Below are 22,161 nucleotides of genomic sequence, written 5' to 3'. Positions count from 1 at the left end.
CCTCTCGTGTCTGCTGCGCTCCCTTTCCTCATACCAGCGCCTCTCAGCTCTCGCCGCCTCGATCTCCCACTGCGGGCGGCGATAATCCCCAGCTTGAGCCCATGGTCCACCTTCGTCCAGTAATTCCCCCCATCTCCAGGAATCCTGAACGATCCTCTCCATTTTCTCCAAAGTCCATGAGTCCTTCTCCTGGTGCCTCTCCTTCCCCCGCTGCTTGGTCCGTTTTTGGTGAGTAATTCTGTAAGGGCTGTCGTCGGAAGAAGACCAAGGTGCAGCGGAGTTAGTGTTCATCATTGAATATTTAATAAAGAAAGAACACTATACAAACAAAACAAGAAAACCAACAGCCAAAACAGTCCTGTCAGGTGCAAAACACTAACAGAAACAATTACCCACAAAACCCAAAGGAAAAACATGCTCCTTATGTGTGACTCCCAATCAGCAACAACGAGCTTCAGCTGTGCCTGATTGGGAGCCACACACAGCCCAAAACAAAGAAATACAAAAACATTGAAAAAGGAACATAGAACGCCCACCCAATGTAACAGCCTGGCCTAACCAAAGAACAAAAACCCCTCTCTATGGCCAGGGCGTTACACTCTGACAAGGACTGGACCTCAATCTTCATCACAGGGTCTTTGGTTTGATCCCTCACCTCAATCAGTGCCTCTCTCACCACTGCTGCCTGATACCTCAGTGGCTCGACACTCTTAACTTTACTTTCCCACCTTGTCTCAGTCCACATCTTCAAAGTGATGTCCACATGTTTTTTCAGGATGGCCCATTGCTGTCTGGAGGCTGAGAACAAGGTGTACAGTTTGTGTTAGATGCCAAAGTAATCTGTGGCATCGACAGACTTTTTAGCAGCATCAGCCACAACCAGGTTCAATGTGTGAGCCCCACATGGCACAAATAGAGCTCTTGGATTCATTTCCAGGAGTCTGGCTTGGACACCTTTCTTTTTGCCTCATTATCCTAAGACTGTCCTCTGCAGTCCTCAAAATGAATTTTTAGCTCCTCTAATCTTTTGAGAATCAGGGATGCCAAATGTTGGCCCGTGGTCTCCTCTGCCTCCAAAAACCCCATAAATTATTCCTTTATGTGGGGCTCCTCCTTCAGTGACACAATTCTAATCACAACTGACAAATGTTCCGTGTGGCTGACATCTGAGGTGCAATCTAGAATGATAGAGTAGAATTTTGCCAGTTTGATGTCACTCACCATTATTGAAATGACCTTGCTGCTCAACAAATCAATGAGTTCATTCTGTATTTGGTGGCCAAGGTAGCTGGTGGTGTGACTCGAGGTCCCTTTTTGAACACGGTTAACCTGTTTAGGATAGGGGGCAGTATTTTCACGGCCGGATAAAAAATGTACCCGATTTAATCTGGTTATTACTCCTGCCCAGAAACTAGAATATGCCTCTTTATCGAAAATACAGGATCTCTGCTGTAACGTGACATTTTCTAAGGCTCCCATAGGCTCTTAGAAGGCGGCAGAATGTGGAATGATAACTCTGCAGTCCCTGGGCAAAAAACAGTAGGGGTTTTGGAAAGTGGTCATTCTGAGAACAATGACACTGGTGCGCGCGTGCATGTGACGACTCCATTTTCTATTTTCAGTGTTTGAACGGATCCAATGTCTCCCGGTTGGAATATTATCGCTATTTTACGAGAAAAATCGCATAAAAATTGATTTTAAACAGCGTTTGACATGCTTCGAAGTACGGTAATGGAATATTTTGAATTTTTTTGTCACGAAACATGCATGTATTGTATAACATAATGTCCTAGGAGTATCATCTGATGAAGATCATCAAAGGTTAGTGCTGCATTTAGCTGTGGTTTTGGTTTTTGTGACATATATGCTAGCTTGAAAAATGGGTGTGTGATTATTTCTGGCTGGGTACTCTCCTGACATAATCTAATGTTTTGCTTTCGTTGTAAAGCCTTTTTGAAATCGGACAATGTGGTTAGATAAAGGAGAGTCTTGTCTTTAAAATGGTGTAAAATAGTCATATGTTTGAAAAATGGAAGTTTTTGCATTTTTGAGATATTTGTAATTCGCGCCACTCTGTACCATTGGATATTGGTGAGGCGTTCCGCTAGCGGAACGTCTAGATGTAAGAGGTTTAAGGTGCTCTTTCATGACTGGATCAAATTATGCCATCAGTTCAACCTCTGAGGAAATTTCCATTTGATGGAGAGTACAGTGTTTGTGTGTGTCCCCTTAGTGCCAGATTTCTAATTGCCAGAGACTGCACAATAGCAGTCAGACATGCCAACACTTCTCTTCATCTTATCCTCTCAGCCTCCGTTAGTGTCATCTCATGCTTATCAATTTTTTCCCATTTTTTGATCCTCATTGCCAGTTCTTTCCATGTTTTCATGCAGTTTTGGTGTTCTGGACTGCTGCCGTGTGAAGTCAGCAAAGAACGTGCGTGTTTCCAGTCTGTCAGTCCTGAGTTTGCTAAATTAATTTTCTTCTTAGAAAAGAGTTTGCAGCAGTAGCAGAAGAGGCTGTTGTTTCTTTCAGAATACACCAACCAACTACAATATGGAAATGTAAAACTTTGCAAAAGGGGAATTATCTATTTTGTTTATGTTATGCAGGGATGCACACATAAACACGTGTGCGTGTACCCACACACACACACACACACACACACACACACACACACACACACACACACACACACACACACACACACACACACACACACACACACACACACACACACACACACACACACACACCTGAAGAATCCTGCTGGGCAGAAGTGGAAACAAATGGGTCTTCATCCTCATCCTCAGACAACATTTGTGAAGACACCTGTGTGGTTGAGGAGGTGGATGGCTCCTCTTCCTGAGGCTCCGAGATCATTTCTGAAGAGGCCTGTGTGGCTGAGGAGGTAGATGGCTCCTCATCCTGGCCAGTGCCAGAGGGTGCTCCAAAATATTTCAGAAGTGCCCCTGAATTTGCATTGAAATACAGTATATGTGTCTGCAACTCTAAATGCATTTGTTGCACAATTAAATATACATGTCATTATGCACAATTGATCAAACTTTCAGAATAGGAACCAAATGAACCATACAACCTCCTTGGCTAATTCTAGGCATAAGACACCCCAAAAGACTCAATATATCACAAAATATACAAAATACCAGCATAATATAGACGTCTTTTAAGTTAGCCTACAGCATTGGAAATTCTCTTTACTGAGCTCAGGACCTGCAGGCTACACACATTATCATGATGAAAATGTGTTAAATTATATCCAATGTTATGTAAGCTAGTTGGACAGAAAACGGTATATTGTCACCCGATGTAAGCAACATAGCAACATAGGCTAACAAACATACGTGTTATACTAGCCTATTTCATTAAATGCGTAATATTATACTCATAAAGAGATAACATAGCTGTGTACCTTTATCTTTTTCTAATTTCTCTTCTTCTTTCCTCTTTTTCCTAAACTGGGAAACTGATGACTTAGACCTTTTCCTGGCCCTTTGTGTTGATTTGGCACTCGAGCATCAATACATTACTCATACCCAAACACTGTCAACCAAGAGTCAAGACTAAACCAATTCACCCTGGTGGTGTGCAGACTGGTTTTATATTATTCTTAACGATTTCGCACAAACCAGAAAAAAAATGCAACAATATGTCTGTGAAACTATATATTCGCAGTATTATGAATGAATTGTTGTTTATTTGGTAGCATTTCGTAGTGTTACTGATTTTACTAGTTGCGTTAGTACTGTACAAAGTTAGAGGTGCGCTATTTGAACGATTCCCCCGCTTCCCCTACCTCGGGCTTCCAGTGAGGAGACCTGAGGTCAACCTACCCCCACCCCGCTCTCCTCCCACACGGTAACGTGATGTTATTGACGTGACGTGCAAATGAGCGATAGAAAACCGATCGCGCAAATTTGTTTATGTATTTATTTATTCAAGCAGAGTATAAGAGAGTTGTACTCCAGTCTAGTAGGGGGCGGTAATACAACATCTAACAGATGCCAACATCCCTTAAACCTCATCGAAGAAGAAGAAGAAGAAGAAGAAGAAGAGACGTTCTTCCTTGAGACTGGTAGAGGGTTGACTGTTCAGAATCACAATTACATTTAATAGAAGCATCTAACTTCATAGCTAGAAGAAGAATCAAGCTCTGGAGTAACTGGTAAGTAAAACACGTTTTATGTAACTGTAGCTAGCTACCAGTAATAATTGTAGTTTCGATTACAAAGGTTGCTATGTAAAATGTACATTTGTTTGCTTTTCCTTCGAAAGCCGTTCGTGTCTAACTAACTATGTTAGCTAGCTAAGCATTCTCTTGCTGACACACAAGACAATAACATTGGTTCAGTTCAACCCGCTGAGAAAACGTTATAGCAAGATAACATTTTCTCTTAAATTGCAAAGGCTAGCTAACTATAACATTATGTTCCTCTATGGTCCATGCTATACAGAATCCTTGGGACGTCCTAGCCCAATACTGGACTAAAGGAGCCTAGGGGTTACTCCTTATTAGTCCAAGGACCTTACACGTTCTGTTTAAAGGGATAATAGAGCCCCACAGTTGAGGTGTCATAATCCCCATAAAACCCAGCTGTCAAACAGGGATATAGTATCAATCGAAATAGTTTTACCACCATTCATTTTTTTCCCCCCCATAGGGTATTTTAGACACTTAGCTATACTGAACAAAAATATCAACGCAACATGGAAAGTGTCCATCCCATGTTTCATGAGCTGAAATAAAAGATTCCAGAAATGTTCCATATGCACAAAAAGCTAATTTCTCTCAAATGTTTTGCACAAATGTGTTTACATCCCTGTTAGTGAGCATTTCTCCTTTGCCAAGATAATCCATCCACCTGACTGGTGTGGTATATCAAGAAGCTGATTAAACAGCATGATCATTATACAGGTGCCCCTTGTGCTGGGGACAATAAAAGGCCACTCTAAAATGTGCAGTTTTGTCACTCAACACAATGCCACAGATGTCTCAAGTTTTGAGTTAGTGTGCAATTGGAATTCTGACCAGGAAAGTCCACCAGAGCTGTTGCCAGAAAATTAAAGGTTCATTTCTTTACCATAAGCTGCCTCCAACATTGTTTCAGAGAATTTGGCAGTATGTCCAATCGGCCTCACAACTGCAGACAGTGTGTATGGAGTAGGGCTGGATGATATGGCCAAAATATAATATTATGTTATTCTTCAAATTTTTTATGGTGTTATGTTTTTTAATAATAAGTTCTAAATATATTTTGAGTAGTGTGCGTGACCCTCCGGTGGCAACACACTCTAAGTGATTTCAATGGGTCATAATCCATTCTGAATGTTTTTTGGTTGAATTGAACAGTATAAAACAATTTTCAGCATTTTTATAAATTTCTGCATTTCCTGCACTCATTTGAGATAATTTCCACACTGCAGCGTAGGGCTGCACGATATGGGCCAACAATAACCATATGTTGCGATTTGACTTACGATCTAGAGCAAAACACTTGGATGAACAGTTGGAATCATGTAAATATAATTGTTATTTAAATTCTGTAGTTAGAAAATAGTGGTGTAAAAATACTTGAAAGTACTACTTAAGTAGCTTTTTGGGGTATCTGTACTTTACTATTTATATTTTTAACAACTTTTACTTTTACTTCACTACATTTCTAAAGAAAATAATGTACTTTTTACTCTACCCTGACACCCAAAAGTACTCATTACATTTTGTATTATGTAACCACTCTCTCTCTCTTCAAATCAGTTTTGATTGGAAAAAGCTGTTCCAAAGCGGTCTTGAAGGTGTCTCTTTGTCCGTACAATGTAGAACACCTTGCACTGTGGACATTCCAATCTGTAGATGACATGCGTGGTTTTGCAGTTAATTAAATGCTTGACTTGATACTCCATTTTAGAAGCTGTGTCAACAAAATACTTTTTCTGTGCAATAAATGGTTGCACTGATTGCATTTCAAATCCAACTTTATTTGCCACATGAGCCGAATACAAGTGTAGACTTTACCGTGAAATGCTTACTTACAAGCCCTTAACCAACAGTGCAGTTCAAGAAGAAAATATTTACCAAGTAGGCTAAAATAAAAAGTAACAATAACGAGGCTATATACAAGGGGCACCGGTACCGAGTCAGTGTGCAGGGGTACAGGCTAGTTGAGGTAATCTGTACATGTAGTTGGGGGTGAAGTGACTATGCATAGGTAACAAACAGCGAGTAGCAGCAGTGTACGGGGGGGGTGTCAATGTAAATTGTCCGTTGGCGATTTTTATGAATTGTTCAGCAGTCTAATGACTTTGGGGTAGAAGCTGTTGAGGAGCTTTTTGGTCCTAGACTTGGCGCTCCGGTACCGCTTGCCGTGCGGTAGCAGAGAAAACAGTCTAACTTGGGTGACTGGAGTCTCTGACAATTTTATGGGCTTTCCTCTGACACCGCCTATTATATAGGTCCTGGATGGCAGGAAGCTTGGCTCGCACTACCCTCTGTAGTGCCTTACTGTCCATTGCCATACCAGGCGGTGATGCAACCGGTCAGCATGCTCTTGATGGTGCAGCTGTAGAACCTTTTGAGGATCTGGGGACCATGCCAAATCTTTTCAGTCTCCTGAGTGGGAAAAGGTTTTGTCGTGCCCTCTTCACGACTGTTATGGTACGTTTGGACCATGATAGTTTGATGGTTCGTATGAGGCCATAGCGGGATTTCTTATAAACGTCCGGATTAGTCTCCCGCTCCTTGAAAGCTACAGCTCTAGCCTTTAGCTCGATGCGGATGTTGCCTGTAATCCATGGCTTCTGGTTGGGATATGTACGTACACTCACTGTGGCGATGACATCATCGATGCACTTATTGATGAAGCCGATGACTGAGGTGGTGTATTCCTCAATGCCATTGGCTGAATCCTGGAACATATTCCAGTCTGTGCTAGCAAAACAGTCCTGTAGTGTAGCATCCGCGTCATCTGACCACTTCCGTATTGAGCGAGTCATTTAAAAGAGCCCCTGGGTTTGTGGTCTAGCCAAGTTTTTGAGTCAGCAGTAAGATAGCTGTAGACTAATTTGTAATTTAGGGTAGGACTTCTCTTAAACCTTATGACTGGTGGCTCTGGGAACACTTTACGTAGTAGCGTATCACTTTGGATGATTCCCCAATTCTTTTAAATTATTATTTTAATGTTCTCTGCTTCAGTGCTGTATTTTGTAACAAATTACACTCTCTGGTGCATCATGAGGCACTCCCCTTCGCAACAAGTCGTCCAGCCCTTATACCTGCATCTTTCAGGAACTGAGCTCTGTAGCCCCGATTTCAAGAAGCAATTCAACAGATTTGACACTGTAGTCTGTTTCCTGATCGCAAATTCTGCCGACACTGTGGAATTGGCCATATGGAATATTTTATTTTAGCTTCCACCCCAAAAGGCTATCTGCCCTCAGAATGGTATTCCCATCTGTAGGCTTCCTAAAGATTGATGTGTACAAACAATCTTGGTCATTTTTACTGATGTCAAGGTCCAAAAAATGATTATCCTTGCTGTACTCCATAGTTAGTTTGATTGGATTAATGCTGTTAAGGTATTGGTGGAAGCAAATAAGTTCTTGTGAGCCATACCAGAACAGGTAAACATCATCAATATAGCGTCCCCACCTTATAATCCGGTCAAATCATTTTTTAAAATTTTTTTTAAGAAGGATACATAATGAAGTCATTTTCCAATTTACCTACGTACAAACCAGTGTAGAAAAGGCTGTAGCAAGCTCCCATGGCACGTCCTTTGACTTGTTTAAAAATATGGTCCTGAAAGACAAAGATGTTATTATTGAGAGTCCATTCAGTCAGTGAGACAATGAATTCTGTGTGAGGCATCCATCTCAGGCCGGTTACTCAAGAAATGGTACATAGCTGCCAATCCTTGTTCATGTTCAATGGTGGTGTATAGAGACTCCACATCCATGGTGACTAAAAAGGAAGCTGTACCTATATTGTTAAATTCCTTAATTCTGTTCAATACATCTATGGTATCTTGAAGATGGGCTGGGAGTGACGGCAGAAAAGGCGTAATAGTAAAGTAATCAATGTACGTGGAGATTGGTTCTGTCAGACCTTTAATACCACTAATGAATGGTCTGACTGGGGGTTTTTCAAGATTTTTGTGGACTTTTGGAAGAAGATAAAATGAAGCCATATGCGGCCTGCCATTGAAAATAAATCTGAACTCATTGTCTGAAATGTAGCCATTCTCCTTTCTGTGAGGAACCCTTTCAATTCTGTTTTTAGGTCCTCTGTAGGATTGAGTGTAAGAGATTGGTAGAATTCATCGTTGTCTAATTGACGGTAGTGGATTTCTATTAAGCAGCGAACTGAAAACTGCATCGTCATCAACGTTGTTGCTTGTGCTGCATTGACCATGCAGACTGAAAGCAAGTGTCTCGTGGTCAAGCAACAACAAATGCGCTCCTTGAGTGACAGAGGGCGGGGCTAGGTCTGTGTGGAAATCTGCATGGAGAGGGAACTCCAGTAGTGGAGTAAACTATTTTAAAAAGTGCCATTACACACGGTGTATCGCATTTAAAAAACCAAACATTCAAGTACAGTTAGAAGGTAAAGTAAAAACTCAAACCGGTCCATGCATCTATACCGGTATATCCTAAAATACGGTATACCGCCCAGCCGTAGTATGGAGTTGTGTGGGCGAGCGGTTTGCTGATGTCAACGTTGTGAACAGAGTTCACCATGGTGGGGTTATGGTATGGACAGGCATAAGCTACGGACATAAAACACAATTGCATTTTATCGATTACAATTTGAATGCACAGAGATACCGTGACGAGATCCTGAGGCCCATTGTCGTGCCATTCATCCGCCGCCATCACCTCGTGTTTCAGCCTAATAATGCACGGCCCCATGTCGCAAGAATCTGTACACAATTCCTGGATGCTGAAAAAGTCCCAGTTCTTCCATGGCCTGCAGACTCACCAGAAATGTCACCCGTTGAGCATGTTGGGATGCTCTGGATCGACGCGTACAACAGCTTGTTACAGTTCCCGCCAATATTCAGCAACTTCTCACAGCCATTGAAGACGAGTGGGACAACATCCCACAGGCCATAATCAACAGCATGATGTGGCAAATGGTGGTCACACAAGATAGACTGGCTTCCTCATCCACACCCCTACTTTGATTTTATTAAGGTACTGTATATATGACCAACAGATGCATATCTGTATTCCCAGTCGTGAAATCCATAGATTAGGGCCTCAATTATTTATTTCAATTGAATGATTTTCTTATGAACTGTAACTCGAAGTATTTAGAAATTGTTGAATGCTGTGTTTACAGTATACATAACATAAAATGTATATTGTCTAGTTGTTGATTTTGGAAAATATTTAATTTGAAATCTACATGTCATTGACCCAAATACATGTATACAATTTTGAGGCACAGTCTTAAAGCCCAATTAGTTCTTTCGTTTGGGAAAGTCCAATCCAACAACATTGAGAAACAGAAAACCCATTGTCAGTGTTGTCTGCTTCCTCTTTCCTTCATTGCATTGTAGACTATTGGCTAATTCTTGAAACTAGAATAGGACCTTGGATCTAGAGACAAGATAAAGGACATGGTGTACTTTCCACTTAGGCTAAATCTTATCAGATACAATTTTACTTTTGTGGTTTGTTTGCTTTTGAAATTACATCCTTGAAGTTACATCCTCTACCTCTTCCAGTAAAAAGCCTAGGTTAATAGCCTATATTCAACCTAGTAAAAATCTACCCAGATCTATATAAATACTATTGTGTACTCTATTGCTGTCGTTGGCCATCCAAACATGACAATGAGTGACAGGGAGTTGTGATAGCACAAACAGACTGTTTGTTTAGTCCACTCCCTCTTGGATTCTTTCTTGGTGACTAAAGGAATTGAATATGTCATTTTAAAATGCTGGGACAATGCATCATCGTGTCTCACTACGTGTCCCGGAACCTGTAAGTGTAGGCAGGCGTATGTATCACACACCCACCCTTTGACAAACTGTAGATCATATTGCACCTTGAGTTCATGTTTTTTTTTCTATACTGTGTGTATACCTCGTCCCCAGGCTTCACAGAAAGAAAGAGCCGGCTGTTGGAGATTAGTCTGTTAGTGACTCTTGTATAATTGATTCTTGATTCCTATTTCACTAAATTCATCAATCAATTTGGGATAAGTAATTTCCCTGCCATTTGTATGAAATAACTTTGTAGCCTTCTTCCAAAGTACAGTTGAAGTCGGTAGTTTACATACACTTAGGTTGGAGTCATTAGAACTCGTTTTTCAACCAGTCCACAAATTTCTTGTTAACAAACTATAGTTTTGGCAAGTTGGTTAGGACCTCTACTTTGTGCATGACACAAGTAATTTTTCCAACAATTGTTTACAGACAGATTATTTCACTTATAATTCACTGTAGCACAATTCCAGTGGGTCAGAAGTTTACATACAGTCGTGGCCAAAAGTTTTGAGAATGACACAAATATTAATTTCCACAAAGTTTGCTGCTTCAGTGTCTTTAGATATATTTGTCAGATGTTACTATGGAATACTGAAGTATTATTACAAGCATTTCATAAGTGTCAAAGGCTTTTATTGACAATTACATGAAGTTGATGCAGAGTCAATATTTGCAGTGTTGACCCTTCTTTTTCAAGACCTCTGCAATCCGCCTTGGCATGCTGTCAATTAACTTCTGGGCCACATCCTGACTGATGGCAGCCCATTCTTGCATAATCAATGCTTGGAGTTTGTCAGAATTTGTGGGTTTTTGTTCGTCCACCCACCTCTTGAGGATTGACCACAGGTTTCCTGGCCATGGACCCAAAATACCAATGTTTTGTTTCCTGAGCCACTTAGTTATCACTTTTGCCTTATGGCAAGGTGCTCCATCATTCTGGAAAAGGCATTGTTCGCCACAACTGTTCCTGGATGGTTGGGAGACGTTACTCTCGGAGGATGTGTTGGCACCATTCTTTATTCACGGCTGTGTTCTTAGGCAAATTTGAATGGTCTCAGGATGCTTTACTGTTGGCATGACACAGGACTGATGGTAGCGCTCACCTTGTCTTCTCTGGACAAGCTTTTTTCCGGATGCCCCAAACAATCAGAAAGGGGATTCATCAGAGAAAATGACTTTAACCCATTCCTCAGCAGTCCAATCCCTGTACCTTTTGCAGAATATCAGTCTGTCCCTGATGTTTTTCCTGGAGAGAAGTGGCTTCTTTGCTGCCCTTCTTGACACCAGGCCATCCTCCAAAAGTCTTCGCCTCACTGTGCGTGCACATGCACTCACACCTGCCTGCTGCCATTCCTGAGCAAGCTCTGTACTGGTGGTGCCCCGATCCCGCAACTTTAGGAGACGGTCCTGGCGCTTGCTGGACTTTCTTGGGCTTTGCAATTCATCTGATCAATCTTCATAACATTCTGGAGTATATGCAAATTGCCATCATATAACCTGAGGCAGCAGACTTTGAAAATTAATATTTGTGTCATTCTCAAAACTTTTGGCCACGACTGTACACTAAGTTGACTGCCTTCAAACAGCTTGGAAAATTCCAGAAAATGATGTAATTGCTTTAGAAGCTTCTGATAGGCTAATTGACATCATTTGAGTCAACTGGAGGTGTACCTGTGGATGTATTTCAAGGCGTATCTTCAAACTCAAGTAAAGACTTGACATAATGGAAAATCAAAAGAAATCAGCCAAGACCTCAGAAAAAAAATTGTAGACCTCCACACACGTTCATCTGTACAAACAATAGTACGCAAGTATAAACACCATGGGACCAAGCAGCCGTCATACCGCTTAGGAAGGAGACGCGTTCGGTCTCCTAGAGATGAATGTACTTTGGTGCAAATCAATCCCAGAACAACAGCAATGGACCTTGTGAAGATGCTGGAGGAAACGAGTACAAAAGTATCTCTATCCACAGTAAAATTAGTCCTATATCACCATAACCTGAAAGGCTGCTCAGCAAGGAAGAAGCCACTGCTCCAGAAACACCATAAAAAAGCCAGACTGCGGTTTGCAACTGCACATGGAGACAAAGATTGTACTCTTTGGAGAAATGTCCTCTGGTCTGGTGAAACAAAAATGGCACTGTTTGGCAATAATGACCACCGTTATGTTTGGAGGGAAAGGGGGGGATGCTCGCAAGCCAAAGAACACCATCCCAACCGTGAAGCACGGGGGTGGCAGCATCATGTTGTGGGGGTGCTTTGCTGCAGGAGGGACTGGTGCACTTCACAAAATAGATGGCATCATGAGGGTGGAAAATGATGTGGATATATTGAAGCAACATCTCAAGACATCAGTCAGGAAGTTAAAGCTTGGTAGCAAATGGGTCTTCCAAATGCACAATGACCCCAAGCATACTTCCAAAGTTGTGGCAAAATGGCTTAAGGACAACAAAGTCAAGGTATTGGAGTGGCCATCAAAGCCCTGACCTCAATCCTATAGAAAATGTGTGGGCAGAACTGAAAAAGTGTGTGCGAGCGAGGAGGCCTACAAACCTGACTCAGTAACACCAGCTCTGTCAGGAGGAATGGGTCAAAATTCACCCAACTTATTGTGGAAGGCTACCCAAAACGTTTGACCCAAGTTAAACAATTTAAAGGCAATGCTACCAAATACTAATTGAGTGTATGTAAATGTCTGACCCACTGGGAATGTGATGAAAGAAATCCTTCTCTCTACTATTATTCTGACATTTCACATTCTTAAAATAAAGTGGTGATCCTAACTGACCTAAGACAGGGAATTTTTACTAGGATTAAATGTCAGAAATTGTGAGACTGAGTTTAAATGTATTCGGCTAAGGTGTATGTAAACTTCCGACTTCAAATATAGATTACCTCGAACTTCACTGATCTACAGATTGTAAGCAATTCACTGTTTCTCGCTCCCCTCCCCTGATTTCTCTCTCTGTGTGTGCGTGCGCAGATGGGAGATCGTACAGTGGATCAAAATGGTCCTATGCGGGTGTTGGTGACTGGGGGAACTGGTCTGGTGGGCAGGGCCATAGAACATGTGGTCAAAGAGGAGGGAGGGGCCAGGGAGGGAGAGGAGTGGATCTTCCTCTCGTCTAAGGATGCAAACCTCATGTGAGAGCTACACACACACACACCTGACCCAACATTCCCTCGCCTGCCTCAGTCCTTGCTCTGGGTGGCTTTGTAGCCCAGCCTCTGAGTTCCTGTGTCTTTGAAAAGTCAAGCTAACTTGTGTGTGTGTGTGTGTGCTCCCTCAGGGACATGGGTGAGACACGGGCAGTGTTTCAGAAGCACCAGCCCACCCATATCATCCACCTGGCAGCCATGGTGGGAGGGCTCTTCAAGAACATGAGGGCCAACCTAGACTTCTGGGTAAGTGGTTCAGGAGTTGTGATGAAACGGGCTGCATCCCGATTCTCCACACTGTTCCCGAAGTGTGCACTTGCACAATTTTCTCACATTACTTTTACAATGGTGGAAACTTTTACCAATCCTATGTCTTAAAATCCATGATGGGGAGTGTGCAAGTTGACACATCCCTATTGGCACCCTAATCACTAACTATAGTCCCTGGTCAGAAGTAGTACACTATAGTATATCGTGAATAGGGTACCAATGGGGACTCAAACTTATCCATCCATGTGTGATTTTGATCATGTATATTTACCAATGTATTCATCCATCCATCCATCCATCCATCCATGTTCTCCAGAGGAACAATATCTACATCAATGACAACGTTCTTCAGGCAGCACACGAGGTAGATGCTGTCAGGGTGGTCTCTTGTCTCTCCACCTGCATCTTCCCTGACAAGACCACCTACCCCATCGACGAGACCATGGTAACTGTGTGTGTGTGTGTGTGTGTGTGTGTGTGTAGTGACCATGGTAACGGCGTGTGTGTGTGTGTGTAGTCAACTACCATCATGTCTCTCTTTTTTTTCCAGATCCACAACGGCCCTCCTCATGAGTCTAACTATGGTTACGCCTACGCTAAGAGAATGATCGATGTCCACAATAGGTGTGTTCTTGTTTTATTTAAAGAGATTCTCCGGTACTTTTGTGTACTTTTTAGCCAGTTATGAAACTAGCGCTCACGAGACAAAAGTGGTCCCCGAAATGTGCGTACTATGTCACATGTGCAGATATGTGCACCACGTTGTTGCGATTTCTCTCGCTCTGCTGTGTGCATCTTCCTAGCTGTCACTCAAATGGCAAGGGGCTAAAGCTAATTGGCTGGAACTCGAATTGCAAGGGGGCTGGCCCACAGTAAAACAAATTGGGGGAAATGGCGCAGCACAGCTTCTAGAAAAGTCGCTTTCAAACTAGGGATGTCGTGGCTAATTGAGGTAAGACAGTAATTCTGCTCATAGATTATGCATGTAATAACTACATTAACACATCCAGCCCAAAGCGGGAGGTTTAAAAAAAATACTTAGTAGTCACCAAAGTTCCGGAGCATGTCTTTTACCTTTATTACAAGGGAGACCAGAAGGATATACTACGATTTGAAGCTAGATCTACTCACGGTTTTCTAAAGCTAGCCAGCTTCAGTTTCCTTCGTGTTCCAGCTCTGGCTTCATCCGTACTTCGACCATGGATATTGCTTGTCCTGCTAAAGCTAGCAGGCATGTCGCACGTGGCTAGTCGAACCTGGAACTCTTCGTTGGGATAATGCTGAAACATCAATCCAAGAGTTATTGCAAATTCAGCAGGCTATGGTGTGAAATTAGGCTTGATGAAGTGCCGTCTTCATTTTATTACTTTATGCCGATTTTTGATGTTCTTATCAATGTTAGTTCTGAAGGATTTCAAACCAAGTGCTTAGTATGGCCAAAAGTATGTGGACACCCCTTCAAATTGAATTAGACTATTTCAGCCACACTCATTGCTGACCAGTGTATAAAATTGAGCACACAGCCATGCTATCTCCATACACTTTGGCAGTAGAATGCCCCGTACTGAAGAGCTCAGTGCCTTTCAACATGGCACTTTCATAGGATGCCACCTTTCCATCAAGTTTCTGCCCTGCTAGATGCTACCCCTGTCAACTGTAAGTGCTGTTATTGTGAAGTGGAAACGTCTAGGAGCAAAAACTTGTCAGCCGCCATGTGGTAGGTCACATAAGCTCTCAGAACGGGACTGCCGAGTCCTGAAGCGCGTAGCGTCACCATGCACAATGCCAAGCGTTGACTGGAGTGGTGTAAAGCATGCTGCCATTGGACTCTGGAGTTGAGGAAACGTTTTCTCTGGAGTGTTGAATCCCGCTTCACCATCTGGCAGTCCGATGGATGAATCTGGTTTTGGCGGATGCCAGGAGAACGCTACCTGCCCCAATGCATAGTGCCAACTTTAAAGTTTGGTGGAGGAGGTATAATGGTCTGGGGCTGTTTTTCATGGTTTGGGCTAGGCCCCTTAGTTTCAGTGAGGGAAATCTTAATGCTACAGCATACAATGACATTCTATAAGATTCTGTGTTTCCTGTTTTAGCATAACAATGCCCCCGTGCACAAAGCGAGGTCCATACAGAAATGGTTTGTCGATCGGTGTGTAAGAACTTGACTGGCCTGCACAGAGCCCTGACCTCAACCCCATCTAACACCTTTGGGATGAATTGGAACACCGACTGCAAGCCAGGCCTAATCGCCCAATATCAGTGCCTGACCTCAATAATGCTCTTGTGGCTGAATGGAAGCAAGTCCCTGCAGCAATGTTCCAACATCTAGTGGAAAGCCTTCCTAGAAGAGTGGATACTGTTATAGCAGCAAAAGGGGGGGGACCAACTTCATTTTAATGCCCATGATTTTGGACGGGCAGGTGTCTAAATACTTTTGGCCATGTAGTGTATATGGCTCTGTGTGCATGTTCATGGATTAGTGGGTTGTGTGTGTTGCAGGGCGTATCACCAGAAGCATGGGCGGTGCTACACAGCAGTGATACCAACAAATGTGTTTGGTCCTCATGATAACTTCAACATTGAGGATGGACATGTACTACCAGGTCTCATACACAAAGCCTACATTGCTCAGAGTAAGATAACTACACAACACTCACTAATAGCTATAACGATATCTATTTCTTTATTCTCCAGCCAACTGTAGCCTGCTATCTTTTTGGGGTCTGTATACTGCAATTTGGTTTATAGCTCTGAATGTATATGTGTATAATATTTATTAAATGTATAAAACCTTTACAGTGTACCTCCCTACATCTAATCTCTGTTAATCCAGATTTGCAGAATTTGGTCAGCTGCGTGATTTAAGTTCTGTATTCATAGTGTTAGAAATTCATAGTTCTGCCATAAACGACATCTCCACCCTCACGAAAGGAAGCTCTCAGCCAAAGAACCTATTTTCTGATCCGTGTGGGCACATGCGCGAAGCACTCGAGGCAAAGCAGTTTTAGCACCACCTTCGCCCAGTCCTAATACATCCAATTAACCAGTGATTAAAAAAAATCAAAATAACTGAACTAATGCTGCTCGGATCTCACACGTCCCATTCATCCCTGGTAGATTCTCTCTGTCTACATGCAGAATCTGCCCACGGGAAATTATATTTCTCCTAACAAGCCTTTACTCATCCGTGTGTTAGAGGAGGGCAGTCCGCTGGTGGTGTGGGGCTCAGGAACTCCCAGAAGGCAGTTCATCTACTCATTGGACCTGGCTCGTCTCTTCCTCTGGGTGCTGAGAGAGTACCATGAGGTGGACCCCATCATACTGTCTGGTGAGCGCACACACACACACGCATAAACACACACATTAAACAAAAAATTATTTTCAGGATTCAGTTTTGTCTCCCTCTCTCGCTTTGTATTTTAGTTGGTGAGGAGGATGAGGTGTCCATCAAGGAGGCAGCCGATGCCGTCGTCGAGGCGCTGGGGTTCAAAGGTCAAGTGACTGTATCCTTTCACCTGGCTGCATGGCCAGATTACAGCGCTAACACACACCACACTCCCTCTCTCTTGTACTCATTCTCTCTCTATCACACACGCACAACCTGCCAGTAGTAGTGGCAGTTTGATTCCCTAACTCATGACCTCCAGTATGACACTACCAAAGCGGACGGTCAGTTCAAGAAGACTGCCAGCAACGCCAAGCTGCTGCGGTACCATCCCAACTTCACCTTTACCCCCTTCAAACAAGGTACCTCCTTCTCCAACACCGGCAATTAGAGAAAAAAAACAAAATTGATTGGGCTGATTTTTTTACAACTTTTTTAAATTATTATTATTTTGTTTGTTTTTTGCACATTGAACCATGTTGCACACTGTAGTTCAAAAACTATATCTGTATTCGGCCATCTTTTTATTAACGTTCGCAATTGCTGATTTTCCTTGTTGTTCTTCCCTCATCCCTCTGTCACAGCTTTGAAGCAGACGTGTGATTGGTTCGTGGCCAATTACGACAATGCCCGCAAGTGAATATTCCTTCAATATGATTGAGTCATGGGTAACTGCATACATGGAGTGTGTCTGAAAGTGGGAGGATCAACAGAAGCGGGTGTATGGAAAGCGAATCAGCTAATTGGGCAGATTTGTTGCCACTCAAGACCGTTTTGCGTGGCAGATTGGGCTGCATGACGAGTTGATTGTTGACAACTGTAGCATTTTAGCTAACCCTTTTCCTAACCTACCACCAGGGTTGGGTAGGTTACATTCTAAATGTAATGTTAGGTACTAGGTACCTGTCCAAAATTGTAATCAATGTGAGTGTGTTGCTATGGAATACCTAGGATAGGATAAAGTAATCCTTCTAACCCCCCCCCCTAAAAGATTTAGATGCACTATTGTAAAGTGGTTGTTCCACTGGATATCATAAGGTGAATGCACCAATTTGTAAGTCGCTCTGGATAAGAGCGTCTGCTAAATGACTTAAATGTAAATGTTATAGTAGTAAAAGCCAAATTCAATATTTTATCCCCCCCAAAAATTGGTGATACCTACAGGGGACCTACAATTCTAAATCAAATAGCTAAATGATCCATGGTATGACCGTCTTAAAACAATTCCATATGTTAGTTTAGTAAAATCCCCCCCTGATGTTACATCCATCACTGTTGATCCACTCACTTCTTTTGAAACTCCCACTATTCAGTCACACTTAAAGTATGCAGTTACCTATACTTGATCTGATTGGCTGTCAAGCAACCAGACCCAGGAAGGCAGGAGCAGGAAGAGGGGGTCATGGGGAGTCAAACCTTCAGGAGCTGAAGGTTCTAGAACTGAAGAATGTACTAATCAGACCTCACATGAAGAACGTTATCTGCCATTACATTGTCTTGTCAGATTGATGTGGGCTCGTGCTGGAGTGAGGGGAATTGACCGTGCACAACATGGCAGTGTAGCTTGTAGTGTCTGAGTTGATCTCTCAGTTTTGTGGAATAATTATAATGTTAAATGTAGGTGGTGGCATGCACTTTACATTTGTGCGAACGCCAATAAATTAGAGAAGATGTAATGTGGTCCTGATCATGTCGCTGAAATTCCTTGAAGAATGTGAAGTTTGGGCTTGTCTGAACGTTCTAAACCGCTTTGGAGGAGTCCCAAACTGCATCATATTCCCAATATAGTACACTACTTTGGACCAGAGCCCTATGGCACTATGTAGGGAATAGGGTACCATTTGGGACGCATCCTATCAATTTATGTCTGGAGTGACCAGCAGGACTCCACTGTCTCGTCTCCCCTGTCCCCCTCGCTATAACCATGCCTACACCATAGGAATAGAATTGTCCAAAAATAAACCACAATAGGAAGGCTCTGGTGAATTCTGTTCACACTACTCTCAATTTGTCTACTTTATCATCTGATGCATGTTGGGTTTATATTTTTGTTCAATATACAACAAATTCAAAGATTTGACTGAGTTACTTCATATAAGGAAATCAGTCAATTGAAATATGTTCATTTGGTCCTAATCTATGGCATTCACATGACTGGGAATACAGATACCTTAAAAAAAAGAAAACGGGCCTCAGGATCTCATCACAGTATCTCTGTGTATTGAAATTGCCATTGATAAAATGCAATTGTGTTTATTGTCCATAGCTTATGCCTGCCCATACCATAACCCCACTGCCACCATCAGGCACTCCGTTGACATCAACAAACCACTCGCCCGCACGACTCCATATACGTGGTCTGCGGTCGTGAGGCTGGTTGGACATACTGACAAATTCTCTAAAACGACGTTTGAGGCAGCGTATGGTAGAGAAATGAACTTGAAATGATTTGGCAACAGCTCTGGTGGACATTCCTGCAGTCAGCATGCCATGTGCACGCTCCCTCAACTTCAGACATATGTGGCATTGTGGTGTGACAACTGCACATTTGATTGGTCATATGTCTCCAGCACAAGGTACACCTGTGTAATGAGCATGCTGTTTAATCAGCTTCTTGTTATGCCACATCTGTAAAGTGGAAGGATTTTTCTTGGCCAAGAAAAATGCCCACTAACGGATGTAAACAAATTTGTGCACAAGATTTGAGTGAAAAGCTTTTTGTGCGTATGGAACATTTCTGGGATCTTTTATTTCAACACTTTACATGCGTTTTATTTGTCCAGTGGAGAATACTAGGTGGTTTGAGAGGTTCTTTTATATCTTTCTTTACAAAAAAAACTAATTGTTTTAAAGGGTGCAGTATGTATATTGGTGGCGGGCTGAGAATAAATGAAGAATGTTTATTTTAACCATTAAGTCTGGGTGTCATTGTACAACTACTTTCAGTCTTGCCTTGGTGCAGAACAGTGAAGCAGTGTTGTGGCTCCTGGGTGAAGTTCTCTAGGATCAGCTTACCCTACCCCAATCCAAACCTTAACCATTAGTGGGGGAAATTCACCCCAGACCATTGAAACTTCATTCTACACCATGTGGGGTGAGGTAAGGCATGTGGAACACCTGTCTGGTTGATCAGTGGTGTATAGATTTAAATTCTTAGCTAAATCTGTTGCAATGCATAATTTCAGTGCTCTGAGACCAATGTTTTTGTTGTACAGTGGTCCCCATAAACTTAAAAAATACTTGGGAGTGACCTACCAGGGGAGTATTCATTGGTGAATTTTCCAACTTGCTAACGCGTAGAACGATGTTCCTGAGTTTCCAATTTGGGAAGTATCAGAATGAGCCAATATGAAGCTCTACATAAATTTACATTCATTTCAACACGAAGGTTCCCAGTTTCTGATGGCATGTGAATGTGGCATAATTTCAAGTTGGATTAATAATGGATTCTAGAGCCGGTTTCCCAGACACAGATTAAGGCTAGTCTTGGACTAAAGGCAAGCTCAATTTAGAATCTCCATAGTCCAGGACTAGGCTTAATCTGTGTCTGGGAAGCCATCCCCTAGTCTACTAATATAGTCAAAGCGTGTCATTGAACTTTCTTTTCACGTAATTTACTTTAAGATATAACATTTACTAATTGAATGTGGTATGCAGTGTCCTGCTCTTCCCAGATGACAAGGGCACATAGAAATGATTATACTAACTTTGCTTTTCAGGCAGAAACATTTGCATAGGTGACATTCAAACTCAAAGTACCAAAATAGTTCAGAGAAGAAAAAAATAATTCCCAACATCACAGTCCAAACCTTTAGTAAAATCAAGAGTACCTTATTAGAGCGATTTAGTGCTTTATGGGCAAATCTTAACTGCTACATTGACATCAGTACATGACTAAGGGAAAATTCAACTTCAGTGAATGTTAGAATTTGCTCCCTAGTCCTCTCCATAACTCAAATGCAAACTACAAATCTACACAACCATAAGCAAAGAGACTGGTCTATCATGCCTATTGTACACACAGGGTGCAAACAATCCTGCCTCCATAATCCCTTGTAGAATATTGTAACTTTGTTTAGTACTGTAATAAAGCTTGAGACCACAGCTTTACCACAGTACTTTCACATTTGCAGCCAGACAGAGGCAAGTATCCTCCTATACGGGATGTCACAGGCAAGCGCTTTCATCCACACAGACATACGGTTAATACTCATGACAACTGGTCATTGCTTTAGAGACGGCAACAGAGAAACCATGGTAACTAAATTGGTTAAAAGAAAAATAAGAGTAGGAGAATAGCCCAGGTACTTACTGGTCCTCCTGGGAGGATGATCACATGACGGCTGTCGAGTAGGGCACACTAGCAAACATGTTTGCAAAGGAAAACATCAGTGTTCTTATTAGGAACATTTCAGGTAGTACCTCACCACTGGTCGGGGCAGGGTTTGCATCCCAAATGGAAGGCTATTCCCATAGACTTCCACATCGCATCTGTGCCATTCTGCATCTGAGAGAAAGGCAAGCGCCATTAAGGCCGTCTCTATTTTGAAGTCAATTTTCTTCTTACTACTTCTGAGTTGGCAAACAAACAAAGGGTGCACACTGCCACCTAGAGTTTGTTAAGACGGGTATAAAGCCAAAGTTGCCGATTTACTGCCGCCTGCCGTTATGGAACATTTCCTCACAAGTATAATTCATTGGCTGATCTGTCTTTGTGACCTGAATAGAATTATGTGATCCTTCCTTAACCCATAGGAAGTCCCACCCAGTTAACTACTTTGAAATGGTGGAAGTCTTCAATGGGCTTTTGGGAACTAGAGTGTGCCCTGGTCAAAAGTAGTGCCCTATGCATGGAATAGGGTGCCATTTGGGATGCAGCCATGGTGTTGTTCAGAGGCAGTTGTAGAAGATATACCCACCCTCGTGGACATGGCAGTACCCCAGTCCCAGCACCGCCATCTTCTTACATGGCTGTCCCGTCCTGGTAGTGCCATTGCACAGCTGCCCGCCAGACACAGAGCTACCAGGGGACAGGAGGAGAGAGGAAGAGAAAATGTGCATGTTTGAGGAGATCAGTTTGAGCAAGGTAAGGCACAGAATAGCTAATCTTGATCACATAATGAGTAGTTATTTGAGATACAAAGTGATTTGTAAATCAGGGGTTCTGTGCAGCCCGGCTGTAATGAGGTCAATCTGAAACGTGCACTTTGTATGTCTGTCCCTCGGTCTTGTGCCTGTCACAATGGTGAAAATGATATTTCTATATTAAATTAACAGGAGAAAGTGGAAGATGTTTAAACTCCAGTGAGAGTGGACAATTGTTGGTCATTTAAGG

At 42.4% G+C, this 22,161-nt stretch overlaps 1 protein-coding gene across 1 annotated transcript; it reads left to right on the top strand.

Annotated features, from left to right (window-relative positions):
- Positions 1-3,885: 3,885 nt before the first annotated feature.
- LOC100136418 (GDP-L-fucose synthase) lies at positions 3,886-19,735 on the top strand. The gene is made up of 10 exons (XM_014169198.2): positions 3,886-4,186; positions 12,996-13,156; positions 13,303-13,417; positions 13,758-13,886; positions 13,992-14,065; positions 15,941-16,074; positions 16,638-16,769; positions 16,865-16,944; positions 17,089-17,188; positions 17,411-19,735. The coding sequence occupies exons 2-10, from the start codon at positions 12,996-12,998 to the stop codon at positions 17,464-17,466; spliced, it is 981 nt and encodes a 326-aa protein (XP_014024673.1). The 5' UTR covers positions 3,886-4,186; the 3' UTR covers positions 17,467-19,735.
- The last annotated feature ends 2,426 nt before the right edge of the window (positions 19,736-22,161 follow it).

Source organism: Salmo salar, chromosome ssa23 (genome assembly GCF_905237065.1).
Source record: "Salmo salar chromosome ssa23, Ssal_v3.1, whole genome shotgun sequence".
NCBI classification, from domain to species: Eukaryota; Metazoa; Chordata; class Actinopteri; order Salmoniformes; family Salmonidae; genus Salmo; species Salmo salar.
The sequence above is the reverse complement of the archived record's forward strand: the minus strand, read 5'-3'. Positions and strand labels throughout refer to the sequence as shown.

Bases quoted from the DNA above. Each gene is read 5' to 3' on its own strand.
- LOC100136418 (XM_014169198.2), top strand. From the start codon at position 12,996: ATGGGAGATCGTACAGTGGATCAAAATGGTCCTATGCGGGTGTTGGTG. The intron at 13,418-13,757 runs GTAAGTGGTTCA...CATGTTCTCCAG, and splicing joins GGGCCAACCTAGACTTCTGG to AGGAACAATATCTACATCAA. The intron at 13,887-13,991 runs GTAACTGTGTGT...TTTTTTTTCCAG, and splicing joins ACCCCATCGACGAGACCATG to ATCCACAACGGCCCTCCTCA.